The 17,251-nt window shown below is 41.1% G+C and overlaps 1 protein-coding gene across 2 annotated transcripts in view; it reads left to right on the top strand.

Moving 5' to 3' along the window:
- The first annotated feature begins 711 nt into the window (after positions 1 to 711).
- BIRC6 (baculoviral IAP repeat containing 6) overlaps positions 712 to 17,251 on the top strand; it is a 209,743-nt gene continuing 193,203 nt past the window's right edge. The window contains exon 1 of one of the 2 annotated variants that reach the window (XM_068979018.1): positions 712 to 1,036. In XM_068979018.1, coding sequence (XP_068835119.1) covers positions 712 to 1,036 — 325 coding nt within the window. The remainder of the gene's footprint in view (positions 1,037 to 17,251) is intronic. The other variant, XM_068979011.1, reaches the window with a different exon arrangement.

Here is a 17,251-nt window from a genome sequence, read left to right as displayed (position 1 = left end):
GAGAAAAATCTTCGAAATGATAGCTTTTACAGTTTCAGCTTGTTTTGAGACTTAAATGTTTTGGAAGAACACCCCCAGCTACATTTAGACTGGTCCTTTGGTTTAACAATAAATTTGGGAACGGGTGGGGCGTTGTAATACGCGTGGGTTTGGGGAGGTCGGTCGGTTTCTCCAAATCCAGACTAGAAGTTTTTCAGATTGCTGAGCAGAGGCCCAGACAGGAGGTCTCCTTTGGGCCACAGCCAAACAGCTGCACCGCGCGTGCTGAGAACCGTCCAGGCAAAGGTGGAATCGCAGCAAGGGACCTCAAGGCGTCTCAGCCAAGTCGCACCGTCCAGGGTCCCCGCCTAGCGGAAATACACATCCCAAACCCCTACTCTCCACCCACCCACCCCGCCCTGGTCCGGATTAGGGGTGCTGGGCGGAGTCCAGGCCGCGGCCACTCCCCGGGCTCGGAAAAAAAACTGGGACGTTGCGGACACAGAGCTGGCTGGACCAGCGGCGCGTGGCACGCGCTCTCCCTCCCGCGCATGCTCCGGCCGGCCGCCTCCCGGTCCCATCCCGGGTCCCGCCTCTCCCTCTCCCTCTCCCCCTCCCCCGCCAGCCTCCCTCCGAGCTTGGCCCCTCCGGGCGCGCGGCCGACGTCCCAGTTGCGTGCCGGCGCCTGACTTCACTTCCGGCTAACGCGCTCTGCTTGCCCCCTGGCCCCGGATGGTGACTGGTGGTGGTGCTGCACCTCCCGGGACTGTCACTGAGCCGCTTCCCAGTGTGATTGTGCTGAGCGCAGGCCGGAAGATGGCGGCTGCGGCTGCGGCGGCCTCTGGCCCGGGCTGCTCCTCGGCGGCGGGGGCGGGAGCGGCCGGGGTCTCCGAGTGGCTGGTGCTGCGGGACGGCTGCATGCGCTGCGACGCCGATGGGCTGCACAGCCTCTCTTACCACCCGGCGCTCAACGCCATCCTGGCCGTGACCAGTCGCGGGACCATCAAAGTCATCGACGGCACCTCAGGGGCCACCCTGCAGGCCTCGGCGCTCAGCGGTGAGTGTGCGGCAACGCCGGGCGGGGGCCGGGCCCGCTGCAGGAGGAGCCGGGCCCCGGGATGCCCGGGAAGGAAGCCGCCCAGCCCCGGGGCTCGGCCTCCGGAGGAGGGGAGCGGCGGAAGGCAGGGCTGGGGGCTCAGGCCTGGCTGTGAAGGGAGGCCGGGAAACTGATGGAGGAGGACCGTAGAAGTTGGATATTTCAGCGGCTGCAGCTGGGAAGGAAAGACGGGCGAGACGGGGAGTGGTGGGAGTTGCCTTTAGGGCTTTGAGCGTACGGTGTGGGTTGGTCCTCTGGGAGACGTGAGGAGGCCTAAGACCTTGGCACCGGAGAAGCCCAGGCTCCGGGCTAGGTCCTGGAGAGGGTACAGTTTCTGTTAGATCAGAAAGCGAAAGGATTGCAGGGTTGGTCCGGACTTGAGAGGCCGGTGGCCGGAGCCTAGCGTCCGAGCCGGCATCCAAGCCCTCGCCTCTTGTGGAGAGAAGAGGATCCGCGTCTGTTCCTGGGACCCGCAGGTGCTGGGATGTACGGCAAGCTTCGCGCCCAGCGTGGGGGTTGGGTGGGCCTGGAGTGGGGGCGGGGAGGGAAGTAGGAGGGCCGGCTGCCTGAACTGTTCCATCGACCACTTTAGGGCTCGGGCGGACGCCGTGGAAGACTGGCCCTTGTTCCCCCGCTCGGGGCTTCCGCCTTCTACCCCCCAGGGACGAGAAACTCAGCACCTGCGGTGTATGAGCTGTAGATTCCTTTGGGTTCTAATGAAGTGAAACTTCCGGCGTTCTCTGCTGGTTTTACCACTGCGAGCCAAGAGTTGGGATAAGGGGGCATGTGTGAGGCTCAGCGGTGGAGGAGACCAGTTCTGGCTGCTGTAAACCTTGGTCCAGGGACGGGAATTTGAGTATGCGAGAGGTGAACGCTCGATGGGCTGTAGTAGTGTTTTGGAGTTGTCCTGGCAAGGTTAAGTTTGGGTGAATTGACATTTCATTTGCGGTTGAATGATGAGTGGCTTAATTTAGATGTTACAAATCGAGACTGAAAAGTTAGTATACGAGTTAGACTCCTGCACATAGTGTAATGTACATGACTGTCCGCATTTAGCCAAGTGGAAGTAGTTACGTGGTCTTACCAATTCACTTGTGTTTTAACAGAGCCAAGTAAGGTGGTTATTCTGATTTACTGTTAGGCACTTAAGAGTAAATGGCAATTTAGGGATACAGAGTTAAAGGATTTAATTTTTGTTGATGTGAGCTTTGTGAAAGAAATGGATTTGGATAGCTATAGAAAATAAATCTGAAACACATCTAAAGTATATCCAAGAGAAAGTTTGTATTGTAGCCTTGTGATTTTTCTTTTCTTGGCTTAGGCAAAGTACAAAAGTGGTGTCCCAGATGTAGCAATGAGCATTCACTGCAACTTGGACATAACAGCTTGTCTCTCTGTATGGGAGGGTACTTCTCATTAATAGTTGGATTTCTTTCTTCTTAAACTCGTTTAAATATATTTCACATCTGAAAAGGTATAAAGAACAATTGTGACAGATAACCATGTATTCCAGACTCAATTAAAAAAATAAAACTTTACAAACAGTGTTGAAGTTTTCTGTGTCCCTTTGCATTCCTCCTGTTCTCTTTTTATACGTCTTTATGTTTTTTAGTATATACCTTTATGTTTAAACAGTATCTATTGGTGTCTTTCATGATTTTAAACTTTGAATAAGTAGTATCATAGCGTATGTATTTGTATTTCTATAAAAAATCTTATTAACAAAAGTCTGAAAATGTTTTCAATAGAAAGAGGACTCTAAAGGGGTGTTTTTGTATCTGGAGGCCGTGTTTCAGAAAGGTTATATGTGCCAGAGTTAGTTATAAATTATTGGGGAAATTGGATGTAAATGAATGTGCCTGTTCATGAAAAGGGAAGAAAACAGTCACTCACGTGGTAGATTGCTAAAGGGGAGGGCTTTGGGTACATAATGAAAGTATAAAGGTAAATACATAAACTACAGCACTGATTTGAGATAACTTAGTTGAGGTAGGTTGGAACATTTAACCGGGAAGTATGGAAATGGATACAGCAGTGGATGGACATGCATTGAGAATTGAGTAGTATGTGGTTAGAATTATGTAGAAGAGTTTATGGCAAAAAATGGATTATAAAGCAGGTTTAAAAGTAACAATGGAAAAATTCAGAAATGTTTTCATATATGAGAAATGCAGTTGATTAATAATAATGATCAGAAGTAGTATAGGGTCCTGTATGTGTCTTGTCTTCAGATGATTGGCCAAGGAATGAGGGATTTTATGTTTTGCCTTGAACATGCAAGTACTTGGTAGGTTTGCTTTTATTGATGAATAGAGGGTGACAGTTCTGTCACTAGAATGGGGAGAAGGTGCCATTAGTAACCATGGTCCTAATATGACCCATCTTTCCAGTTCATGGGCAGTGAGGAAAGACATCTTTGGGTAAGGGGATATGGAGTGATGTAGTCATATGGAGCTTTATTGGGTGATAGCGTAGTGTTATGGATGGGTTCAGTTTATGGGGTCATGGGTAGCCTGTTGGTGTAGATTGGAAATCGAAAAATGGGAGCAGGGCTTGTATGTATATGTATTCACTTGTATGGCAGTGATGGTGAATTTTTAAATTTATTTTTTAATCAATTAATTTTAATTGGAGGCTAATTACTTTATAGTATTATGGTGGTTTTTGCAATACATCAACATGAATCAGCCATGGGTGTACATGTGTTCCCCATCCTGAACCCCCCTCCCAACCCCCTCCCCATCCCGTCCCTCAAGGTCATCCCAGTGCACCAGCCCTGAGCACCCTGTCTCTTGCATCGAACCTGGACCGGTGACCTGTTTCATGTGTGATAATATACATGTTTCAGTGCTATTATCTCAAATCATCCCACCCTCACCTTCTCCCACAGAGTCCAAAAGTCTGTTCTTTACATCTTGTGTCTCTTCTGCTGTCTCGCATATAGGGTCATCGTTACCATCTTTCTAAATTCCATATATATGTGTTGATATACTGTATTGGTGTTTTTCTTTCTGACTGACTTCTCTTTGTATAATAGGCTCCAGTTTCAATGATGGTGAATTTTTAACTACCACTGTTGACTACTGTATATCTTCAAACTATGTGTCTCTCACATAAAATATTTATAAATACACTTTTCATTAGACTAAGAGTCATCAGTATATACTTAGTTAGGCAAGTATTTGCTCCTTGTTAGTGTTTTCGAAAGCGTGTTAGTTGCTCAGTCGTGTCTGACTCTTTGCAACCCCATGGACCGTAGCCCACCAGACCCCTCCGTCCATGGAATTCTCCAGGGAAGAATATGGAAGAGGGTGGCCATTTCCTTCTCCAGGGGTTCTTCCCAAACCAGGGTTAAGATTTCTGAATGTGGCTTTCAGTTACCTCCATGATCTGGCTTTTACCTGTCTTTCTAGTCTTGTCTCACCATTTTGTTCTGTGAAACTGGTTCATTTAATTTTTTTCCCCAACTGTAGTAATTTTATTCCTTCTTGGAATTCACCAATTCCCTCCAGAAAATTAGATGAATCTTACCCCTATTTCAGGACCTAGAGCATATCTGTAACTTCCTAATTCTTTTGCCTCGAAGTAATCCACTGAACCCCTAAACACATTGTCCTATTAATGCCTATTTTAGTAATTTGACAACTTAGCTGTTTGTGATATGTTTCCTGTTTTGAACTATTTAAATTTCATTTTATTTAATTGTGTGTGAATATAGATGTCTGCTTAACTATATTTCAAACTCCTTGTGGGAAGGAGCCTTGTCTACTTGTTTATATCTCCTCCACAGGACGCCTAGTACAGTATTTCAATAAATATTTTTAATTTGCTGTATGTATACTAATGAGTATGTTAAATGGATGTTTCTTTTTAACTGCTCAGTAAACACTTTTTTTGGCTTTGGGTTTTTTTTCTGTCTTTCATAAGTAGATTTATTTATTTTTTTTTAAGGAATCGTTTCAGGTTCATAGTAAAACTGAGCAGAAAGTACAGAGTTCCCATATTACTCCTGCCTCCGTTCCCTTCATTGTCAACATCTGAGACACATTGGTCTGTTTGTTACAGTCAGTGAACCTGCATTAGTGCATCATTATCACCTAAAGTCCATAGTTTATGTTAGGGTTCACCCTTGTACATTGTGTGGCTTGTGGAATACAGTCTCATTAAAAAACCCTTACTCTGCCTATTCACCCCTCTCTCCTCTTCTCTGACAGCTATTGATCTTTTTATTGTCTCCATAGTTTTGCCATTTCTAGAAAGTCATATAGTATGTAGCCTTTTCAGTATGGCTTCTTTCATGTAATAATAGGAATTTAAGTTTCTTTTATGTCTTTCTGTAGCTTGATAGGTTATTTCCAGTTAACACTGAATAATATATTACATTGTCTGGATATACCACAGTTTGTCCATTCACCTACTGAAGGATATCTTGGTTGCTTCCAGTTTGTGACAGTTATGAATAAAGCTGCTATAAATATCTGGGTCTAGGCATTTGTGTGTGCGAAGGTTTTCAGTTCGTTTGGGTAAATAACCAAGGATCATGACTGCTGGAGCCTATGGCAGGAGTATGTTTAGTTTTATAATAAATCATCGAACTGTCTTCCAAAGTGGCTGTACCATTTTGCATTTCCAGAAGCAACAAATGAGAGTTCCTGTTGCTTTACATCTTCATCAGCGTTTGAGATTGTTAGTGTTTTGGATTGCTGCTTTTCTAATAGGTGTGTAGTGGTATCTCAGTGTTTTAATTTATAATTCCCTAATGACATAAGAGGTTGAATATGTTTTCATATGCTTATACATGGACTTTGGGTTATAAAAATCAAAATAACTCTACATACACAATTTGACTATGTAGAGTCATAGTAAAAAAACCAAACAAAAAAAAAACACTTGTTTTTTCTATTACTAGATATGTCCCTCTCTTTAACTAATGTCATTTAGCATAACAGGAAGGAGTAAGATCCTAGTTTCTGTTTTGTTTAGTGTTTCTTTTTTGGTTTCTCCATTTGCAGAATGGGAGTGGTAATTGTATTAATTGTGAAGATTAAGTGTAAATGCATGTAAAGTGCTTAGAATAGTGTTTACTGTTCAAAAATGTTTTTTATTTATTTGTAAATCTCTCTCTGTCTTTTTTTTAACTTAAACCATTTTGATATTCTGTTCAGTCTTTTGAACTTAACCCCAGATTTGAACTTCTTGGGAATTTTTTTTTGTGATTTACCATTTTTGTCTGGTATGATGGCTTCCTGTTCAGAATTAGAACCCAGAGCTACCTGCTCCAAGAAGTCTTGGAATATAGAAAACTAATTAGGTTAGCTTGCAGAGACCTCAGGAAATAAATTTTATGGATGAAACTCATATTTATATCACCTCTTTGTTGTTGTTCACTCAGTCGTGTCCGACTCTTTGTGACCCCGTGAACTGCAGCACGCCAGTCTTCCCATCTCCCGGAGTTGTCTCAAACTCATGTCCATTGAGTCCATGATGCCATCCAATCATCTCATCCTCTGTCATCCCCTTTTGCTCTTACCCTCAATCCTTTGCAGCATCAGGGTCTTTACTAATGAGTTGGCTCTTCGTATCAGGTGACCAAAGTATTGGAGCTTCAGCATCAGTCCTTCCAGTGAGTATTCAGGACTGATTTCCTTTAGGATGGACTGGTTGGATCTCCTTGTAGTCCAAGGGACTCTCAAGAGTCTTCTCCAACATGACAGTTCAAAAGCATCAATTCTTCGGCACTCAGCCTTCTTTATAGTCCAACTCTCACATCCATACATGACTACTGGAAAAACCACAGGTTTGACTAGATGGACCTTTGTTGGCAAAGTAATGTCTTTGCTTTTTAATATGCTGTCTAGGTTGGTCATAGTTTTTCTTCCAAGGAGCAAGCATCTTTTAATTTCATGGCTGCAGTCACCATCTGCAGTGATTTTGGAGACCAAGAAAATAAAGTCTGTCACGGTTTCCATTATTTCCCATTTGCCATGAAGTGATGGGACTGGATGCCATGATCTTAGTTTTTTGAATGTTAAGTTTTAAGCCAGCTTTTTTATTTTCCTCTTTCACCTTCATCAAGAGGCTCTTTAGTTCCTCATTGCTTTCTGTCATAAGGGTGGTGTCATCTGCATATCTGAGGTTATTGATATTTCTCCCGGCAATCTTGATTCCAGCTTGTGCTTCATCCAGCCTGGCATTTCTCATGATATACTCTGCATATAAGATAAATAAGCAGGGTGACAGTATACAGCCTTGATGTAGTCCTTTCCTGATTTTGAATCATTGTTCCATGTCCGGTTCTAACTGTTGCTTCTAGACCTGCATACAGGTTTTGCAGAAATATTTTTTTTTTACTACTTCTGGATTTGGTATGTGTTAATTTGGGTGAAATGCAGCATCTTCCTGTAGATCTCAGTTTTTGGAAATTGTAAATGATACAAATCATTTCCTATTTCCTGATTAATTTGGGTACATGAAGCTTTCCTAGTCTCAGTTGTAAGCATGTTACAGAGTTGGGACTACAACAGCCCTACAAGATAGTTGTCTTCTGGATGCATCTGAGTTCCTTGCATGTTAAGTTGCCTCAGTCATGTCTGACCCTTTGTGACCCCATGGACTGTAGCCCACCAGGCTCCTCTGTCCACGGGACTCTCCAGGCAAGACTACTGGAGTGGGTTGCCATGCCCTCCTCCAGGGGATCTTCCTGACCCAGGAACAAACTCAGGTCTCTTAAGTCTCCTGCATTGGTAGGTGGGCTCTTTATACTAGCGCCATCTTGGAAGCCCATCTGAGTTCTTTATAAAAATTTAATTCAGCAAGTATCTTTGTGGCCTATGACTATGTACTTGTCTCTGTTTCAGTTGACTGGCTTTAGTAATACTACCTGATGACATGTGTCAAAGATTTGATGTTCTGTTAGCAAAACATTTTCTATAATTAGAGTGAATTAATATTCATGTTTGTTTGCTTTGTTTTTTTTTTGCCTCAATGCACAGCTTGTGGGATCTTAGTTCCTTGCCCGGGGATCAAACCCACACTCTGAGTTGGAAGTGCTGAATCTTAACCACTGGATCACCAGGGAAGTCCCATGAATTAACAGTCTTAAAAAAGATTTTTCTGTGTTTTCAGTATCCTCTATATTTACCCAAATTTTTACATTTGCCTCCCACATTTTCCTAACTGTTCAACATGCAAAGATGGTTTTGCTCTAAGAAAGAATTTATTGTAGTCTTTAAAAAAAAGTAGTTTTAGACTTATTAATCAGAGGCAGTGTAAGAGATCAATTTCTGGAGCTAAATAGTTTGAGCTTTAGTCTTGGTTCTGTTTGATCTTGAAGTTCATCAATAAAATGAGCATTAAAATGTTATCTACCTCATAAGATGGCTGTGAGAATTGAAGTGAGCTAATATATGCTAAACATGTAGAACAGTGCCTGATACATAGCAGTGCTCACTCATTAAGTTGTGTCTGACTCTTTCTGACCCTGTGAACTGTAGTAGCCCGCCAGGTCATCCATGGCATTTTCTAGGCAAGAATACTGGAGTGGGTTGCCATTTCCTCCTCTGGGGTATATAGTATGTGCTCTGTAAATGTTCTTGTAGCAGTGGCCATTTGAAAGTTTGCTGATGTAGTAGATGTTTTTATTACAGGGATTCTGTTGAAATTGCAGCATTTCTTTTCTTCCAGTTTTTCACATATGTGGAAATGGGACCAGTGAAATCTGAGAGATATTAATATAAGAGTAATAATTTTGTATTACAAGAGAGATAAATTATGTAAGTTAATTGATTTTGGACTTGAAATTGTTAAAAGAGGCTGGTGATTTCATACATTGTTGAACATGTGGTAGGCATGGGGCCACAAAATAAGGCAGCCTTTTTACTTTTGAATACATGCTTGGTGATATTTTCAGGTAAGCCATTTTAGTGTAAGTGCTCTTAATAAAATATAGATGTGCAGATTATGTGAGTATAGAGAAGGGAGTTTCTTCAATGTGAGGGGAATAGAGAAGGCTTCTCAAAGGATGGTCAGTTTGGGAAGATGAGATAGTGGGAGGGATATCCTAGGCTAAGGTACTTGCTTATACAGAGACAATTAGGTCTTTAAAAGCATATTAAATTCAGGGAAGTTTGGAGAGGAAGAGGAGTTGGGGGTTGGATGGTTAAGAGTTGAAGCTGAGAGATTGTTAAAGACAAGATCATAATATGTTTTGCTAAGAACTTTGGACTTGATGTCAATGGTAGGCAGCCTTTATAAGTTAAGACACAATCAGATTTGTGTTGAAGAAAGATTCCAAGCTAATGCTCAGGTGTGAAAAGTGGTGAGAGCGGCAATGAAGTTAGTTTGAGAGGTAGAAACAGTATAATTTGGTGAATGTAGGGATGAAGGGAATTGACAAGGTGGCAATTCCTCAGACTTAGGTTTCTACTTTGGATGACTGGGTGAATGAATTAACCTGAATAGCAGTACAAGAAGGTATGGTGGTGAGTAGCTTTTGTTGGCATATGCTGAGGAGCAAGGGGGACATAGTGATTTCAGTTGTGTTAATTTTGAGGTTCTTGAAGGGCATCCCGGAAGAGATGGCCAGGAGCCATTTGGAAATTCAACTTGAAGATTTGGAAATAAATGAAGCAGGAAGACTTGGGAATACAGGTTTGGAAGACATTGACATTTATAGAGGAAGCCTAGTCTATGGTTAAGTATATTGGCTCCGGAGCCAGATTGAGTTTCAGTCTGTGATTCATCACTTATTAGCTGTACCCTAAAGGTAAATGCTTAACCTCCCTCTGCACTTAATAATTAGTACCCAACTCATTTGGTTGTTGGAAAGATGTTAAGTAAATTGATACATGTAGATATTATTTGACCCACCATAAGCACTCAATAAATGCTACTTTTTGTATTGGTGTTTTTAATTGCATCATTCATTTCAACAAGTGTTTGCCATATGGGGATAATAAGATGAATTTTAAATCCACTGTTTCCCCAATTTTGGAAAGCTGTCTAGAAGAGGTGACAGGTCAGCTGAGACTTGAAAGAAATGAAGTTGGCTAGGTAGAGGAAGTCGCATGAGCAGAAGTAGGTGCATGAAGCAGGTACTATTTGTTACAAGCAGTTTAGTGTTACAGTGCAAAGCATGAGGAAGGGAGTGGTGGGATAGACTGAGGATCTTGGACTTGGTCCACCTTGGTCCTGTGGAAGCTATGGTTTCCATACTCCTAAGTACAAGAACTCCCAGTTTATGGTAAAAAATGTAGGGCCCTATTATGATAGGTATGTTTTTAGCATTAATTGAGAAAATACAGCAAAAAAATGCTACTTTTAAGTAGTTTTTATTGTAGGTGTCTCATCTGTGTAATTTGAAAAATACTACAACACCCATACTTTGAACTTTCCTCGTTGCTGGCTTAGCCTTGAAGTTTTTTTATAGGGGAAACAAATCAATTAACAGTCTTCTGCCTGTACTCCAGCTTCAGAAATTTTGTTGTTATTATCTTCTTGGTCTTTCTGTCTTTGTGGGCTTGTTTAATGCCCTCTTTAATTATTTCCTGTCTTTCCAGTGGGATTGTGGGAGGAAGCGGAAGTAAATTGTATGTATTATGTCCTTGTTTAACTGGAAATCTGTAGTTACAACCGTACGTAAGTTGTTGAGCATTTGGAAATCTATCCTTAGGAATGTTCTCTATAACTATAGATGGAATGTAAACAATAATAGATTTATGTAAAGTGAGGGGAAAAAAAAGTGAAAGTGAAGTCGCTTAGTTTTGTGTCTGACTCTTTGTGACCCCATGGACTGTAGCCTAATAGGATCCTGCGTCCATGGGATTTTCCAGGCAAGAGTACTGGAGTGGGTTGCTATTGCCTTCTCCAGGGGATCCTCCCAACCCAGGGTTTGAAACCGGGTCTCCCGCATTGTAGCCAGATGCTTTACTGCCTGAGCCACCAGGGAAGTCCACACTGTGCAGGAGTATATAAAAATAGTGGGAAGGTGGGTGGGAAGTACCTCTCTGATACGTGCACTGTACTGCTCAGAGTCTCAAGCAAAAGGTGCATTTGGCAAGACACTTCCCTGGGTTACCATCTCTAAAATGGGCTAGTAATTCTTGCCCAGGCTACATTATTATGTGATATGATAATGAATGTAGACACTCTTTGTAAGTTGAACTTCATATGTGAGGGATACAACAGTGTTAGCCAAACTCTTCCGGGATAGAGAGGAGAAAATGGAGGTACAAATGACAAAAAGGATAAATTAATAGCTACATAAAGTTAATTGTTTGTGACAAGGGCAGTGCTCCTAAAAGAAATAATTGTGGTCTAGTTTGAGTGTGTTAAATCAGGGATGTGTTTTTAGAGGAGATAAATATTATGTTTACTTTTTATAGGAATTAATAGAAATATTGGGGCAAATGGAAGTGTCTTCTTTGAGATTTATTGTAGGCACCAGGAATTTAAATCTTTATGATTTGTTTCTGTGCTTTTACTTTGATTTATGAAGTTGAAGAGAGACAAGAAAGGCTGGGAAGATAGTACAGGGCAGTGGTTCTCAGCCTTGGTTGCTCCTTAGAGTCATCAGGAGAGTTTTTAAAGACATACTCTGCTAGGCTTCTAGTATTCTAACTTAAGTGACCTGGAGTGGAGCCCAAGGTCAATTAAACTTTTATTATTTTAATTTTTAAAGCTTTCTCAGTGATTCTAATGTGCAGGCCAGGTTTAGAGGTTTTAACTTCACCTAGAACCCTAAATGAGCAAATGTATTTCATATGCCTGGAATAAATGAGAGATTGTATTTGAATTGAATAGTATTCTATTGTTTAGTCACTGTGTCTGACTCTTTTGTGACCCCATGACTGTAGCCTGCCAGGCTCCCCTGTCCATGGGATTTCCCAGGAAAGAATACTGGAGTGGGTTGCCATTTTCTTTTCTAGGGGATCTTCCCGACCGAGGAATCAAACCTGTATCCCCTGCATTGAATTCTTTACCATTGAGCCACCAGGGCAGCCTGAATAGTATTTATTCTGTTTAGCCTTAATTTTTTTTTGTAAGAAACACCTCCCAAGTTAGTTTCTTTGCTAATAAAACCTACCCCACAGTAAATTAAATTATAAATGAAATTCGCTTGTAAGCAGGACTGTACCAAGGGCCAAATTCATGTTGCTCTCTTTTGTCCTTTTCTGATGTAATGCATTTTTGTTTGATTTTTTTTTTTTTTAACCAGTTAAGTGCTGTGATACTTTTCACCAAAATGCTACTGCAGCAGGGACAGTTACCTCCTACTGGGAGTATGAGAGGAGGGGGTGAAAAGCAGCTGTAGAGGGCAGAAATGGCTGGGATTATCTACCAGATCAGGTGTTTCATGCCTAAAATGCCTTTGTTTTATGTTGTATTAAGAAAAAAGCTAACTTCTAGAATGTTACATTTTATCTTATTAGAGCTTAGTGGGTTTTTAAAAATATATAATTTTATTAAATTATATGGCTTTGCTGGGTCTTCCTTGTTGGGTGGGCTTTTCTCTGGCTGTGGTGAGCAGAGGCCACTAGTTGGGGCGTGTGGTCTTCACATTGCAGTGGCTTCTCTTGTAGAGCACGGGCTCTAGGGAATGCAGGCTTCAGTAGTTGTGACGCTTGCGCGCAGTAGTTGTGGCGCACAGGCTTAGTTGCTCTGGCATGTGGGATCTTGTGGGACCAGGGTTTGAACTTGTGTCTCCGGCATTGGCAGGTGGATTCCTTACCACCGAGCCACCAGGGAAGCCCTAGAGCTTAGTTTTAATATGTTAAAAAGTTCTTCAAAACTATGGAAAATGATTCATTTATTCAAAAACATTTACTGTGTGTCAAAAATTTATTGTTTGTCAACAAAGTCCTTTCCTAGAGCTCTGGTTTAGTGAAAAGAGGTATATTACACATACATGCAGGTGATGGTAGACACTATAAGAAGTCAAAACTGATATGAGATGGTGGTGGGTAAATTTGTACTGTGTGGTCTCGGGGGGAGTCTCTCTGAGATGGCCCTTGAGCAGATCCTAGTAATGTGAGAGAGCAGCAAGGCAGGTATCCAGGGGAAGTTTCTGTTGGCTTGTTACTGTAGTATGGGAAAACAGCTGGATGGATTTTCATCATATTTGGATGGAATTTGACTTGCACTGATTTAAAATGTAGATTCAATGAGGAGTGATGAGACTGGTGTGATTACTAGCCTCAGAGAAAGGTGCCATCTCTGTTAAACAAAATAATTTCAAATATGAGCTCCAAATAGAAATTCACAAGGGTACATGTTCCAATTGTAGAATTGTATTGATTTGTAGCTGAGTTGCTTCTCACATGGGCAACTTTGTGTAGCAACTGGAATTTATATACAGATGATAAAGGGTTTTTATGCAATATCAGATAGGGAAATTAGTCCCCAAATTTTATTTAATTATAGCGAGGTCAAAATCCTGAAGGAAGAATGTGACCTATATATTGTAGACTGGTTGAGAGATTTAACTGTGACAAATTTTCATATATATTGTTCAATTTGTCATAGTTAATTGAATGAAACATATGAAAAGGGCCCCACAGTTTTTTGCAGGGAGTAGTAGTAAGTCCTTAATGATTGAGTCCCATCCATGGAAAGTTTTCAGTGGTGATTATGTTCTCAAAACTTTCTCAGTTGATGTCAGGTAACTTAAGATTTTTTAAAATAAGTGGTCTGGTGACTGTTTGGTATAAAGTGAATAGAGAGAATTGGAACTTTAAATTCTGTATCTTTCAGAGAACCTCTTCCATGTTTAGGTAGATGTTGATTTTCCAGCCTGGAAAAATACTATCCCTGCCTTGTATTTTATCCATTTGCTACTTTTCCTTATGGCCTAGTCACCGAACTTTCCCAGATTTTCTTTGCACCAAGTTCTCTTTTATAGGAATACTCATTTGACTGAATAATACAGTGTATTAGCAACTTTTATTAAGTGATTTTATTTTCAGTAACTTTAATGATATTTTAAAAGCTTTATAAGAGCTGAACTTTAATTTTGGGGTTCCTTGGTGGCTCTGTATAAAGAATCCGCCTGCCAGTGCAGGAGATGTGGGTGTGATCTCTGGGTTGGGAAGGTCCCCTGGAGAAGGAATGGCACCCACTCCAGTATTCTTGCCTGGAGAATCCCATGGATGAGACATCTGGTGAGCTACAGTCCATAGGCTTGCAAAAAAGTCAGACACGACTTAGTGACTAAACAACAACAACAAAACGTTAAATTTGTACCCTTTTTTATTGACTTTGAATTATGTTTGTGTGTTATGGTATAAACTATTTTAAGCATTGAACTCTGGTGATATCTCAGTGGACATGACTTCTACAATGTGTAGTTTCTGTTGGCAAAGATAATATATTTCTGATAATACTTTTCCAGGTTTTGAAGAGATACACATGATTAGTGCATTGATAAAGAGTTGACTGTTTCTTAATGTGGGTGTTAAGGTAACTAAAAAACCCCACAATTTCCTTCCTTTAAAAATTTCCATTTTAAAAATGACTTACCTTATAGGCCGTCAGATGTTGTTTAGTCACTAATTGTGTCTGATTCTTTTGGGAACCCATGGACTGTAGCCTGCCAGGCTTCTCTCTTCATGGGATTTCCGAGGCAAGAATACTGGAGTGGGTTGCCATGCCCTTCTCCAGGGCATCTTCCCAACTCAGGGATCAAACCCAGGTCTCCTGCATTGGCAGGTGGATTCTTCACCCCTGAGCCACCTGGGGAAAGGGAAGCGCCTCTATGATTTCATTACCTAGAGATGGCTAGTCTCAGCATTTTGGTGTGCAGCAAGTTCTTTTTGCCTTTTTCTATTATTTGATGTATTTTTATTGTAAGATATGTTATGAACTGTTTCCCCCCTTTACTTTGTTAAAATTGTACTTTCCTGTGTTTTTATTGTATAATTTAAAAATAAATTTTGACTTATGATTATAGTAAATGGACTTTTATGTGTGTGTACTAGTAATACATGCATGGATTCATGTAACCATCACCGCAGTCAGGATACAGAGCAGTTTCAACACCTGAAAGAGTTCTCTGTGGTATCTCCTTTGGCATCCCTTTGTAGTCCGCCTCCTCCCCACCCCTGAACTTTTGGCAATCACTGATCTGTTCTCTCTGCTGTTTTGTCTTTTCTAGAATGTCATGGAAATGGAACCCTTTAGTATGTAACTTTTTGATACTGACTTGTGGATAACGTAATGTCTTTGAAAGTCAGGTTGTTGCATGTATCTATCTGTAGGTCGTTCCTTTTCATTGCTAAGTATTCCATCATATGAATGTCTCGCCATATTTAGTCGGTTACTCTTGGGAGGACATGCTTTTGGTAATTATGAATAGAACTATTATAAACATCTAAGTACAGGTTTTCGTGTGAATGAAGGCTTTATGTCTCCAGGGTAAATATGTAGAAGTGGGATTGCATGGCCATGTGGTGAATGTATATTTAACTTCATAAGAAACTGTCAAACTAGTATGGCTGTACCATTATGCATCGCCATTAGACATTTATGAATTATACTTGCTCTCCATCCTTGCTAGCACTTGGTATTGTTACAGAGTCAATACTGCTGCTGCTGCTGCCAAGTCACTTCAGTCGTGTCCGACTCTGTGCGATCCCATAGATGGCAGCCCACCAGCCTCCCCCGTCCCTGGGATTCTCCAGGCAAGAACACTGGAGTGGGTTGCCATTTCCTTCTCTGATGCATGAAAGTGAAAAGTGAAAGTGAAGTCGCTCAGTCGTGTCTGACTCTTTGCCACCCCATGGACTGCAGCCTACCAGGCTCCTCCCATGGGATTTTCCAGGCAAGAGTACTGAAGTGGGGTGCCATTGCCTTCTCCACAGATTGATTGCAATCGTTATCAAAATCCCAGTCACTACTTTTGCAGAAATAGAAAAATCCATTCTAAAATTTGTATGGAATCTCGAGGGACCCCAAATAGCTAGTGTTATTGAAAAAAAAATGCTGGAGGACTTACACTTCCTGATTTCAAAATTTTTTTACTATGGTGCTATAGTAATCAAAACAGTGTGGTTGTGGTTTGGAATAATGAGTACAGAAGTACCCCTTGTATAAGTGGTCAAATAATTCTTGGAATGGAGGTCAAGACCATTCTCTTCAAAAAAGAGTGCTGAGAAAACTGGATATCCATATGCAAAAGAATGGAGTTCTACCCTTATACAACCATATTACACCATAGACAAATATTTTCAAAACACCACATACAAAAATTAACTCAAAATGAATCAAAGATTTAAACGTAAGAGCTCCAACTGTTAAGCTCTTAGAAGAAAACAAAGTGTTCTTGGATATGACACCAAAGGCACAGGCATCTGGTGAATGAATAGACAAATTGGATTTCATCAAAATGAAAAACTTTTGTACATTGAAGGACACTATCAACAGAGTAAAAAGTCAGAACCCAGAAAGGGGAGAAAATACCTGCAAATCAAATATCCAGAGATATAGCCAGAAATATTTAGGCAATTATAGAAAACTACAACTCAACAAACAGCAAAAAACAAATAGCCCGGTTAGAGAATGAGCAAAGGATTTAAATAGACATTTCTCCAGAGAAGATAAACAGATGACCAACAACCACATGAAAAGATGCTCAGCATAATTAATCATTGGGGAGATGCAGATCAAAACCATAATGAGGTATCACTTCACACCCATTAGGATGGTTATCTTTGAAAAAGCAGAGTAAGTGTTGGCAAGGTTGTAGAGAGATTGGAACCTTTTTGCTGTGTTGGTGGGAATATAAAATGGTGCAGCCACTGAAGAAAACAGTATGCAGTCCTACATATAATTTAAAATTACCTTATGAACGTGCATTTCCACATTTGAGTAATACAGTTCTTCAAATAATTAAAAATTACTGTATGAACTCCAATTCCACATTTGAATATTGGGTATAAAGAGTTAAAAGCAGAATCTTGAAGAAATATTTGTGTGCTATGTTCACAGTGACATTATTCCCAGCCACCCAAGTGTAGAAGCCACCCAAGTGTCCATCAGTGGATGAATGTAAAGACAAAACATGGTGTATGTATATAATGAAATATTAGCCTTGAGAAGGGAGGAAATTCTGACACATAGTGCAACATGGATGAACCTGGAAGATGTTATGGTCAGTGAAGAAAGAGTAGTGACTCAGGTTCT

Source organism: Capricornis sumatraensis, chromosome 1, assembly GCF_032405125.1.
Source record: "Capricornis sumatraensis isolate serow.1 chromosome 1, serow.2, whole genome shotgun sequence".
NCBI classification, from domain to species: domain Eukaryota; kingdom Metazoa; phylum Chordata; class Mammalia; order Artiodactyla; family Bovidae; genus Capricornis; species Capricornis sumatraensis.
The sequence above is the reverse complement of the archived record's forward strand: the minus strand, read 5'-3'. Positions and strand labels throughout refer to the sequence as shown.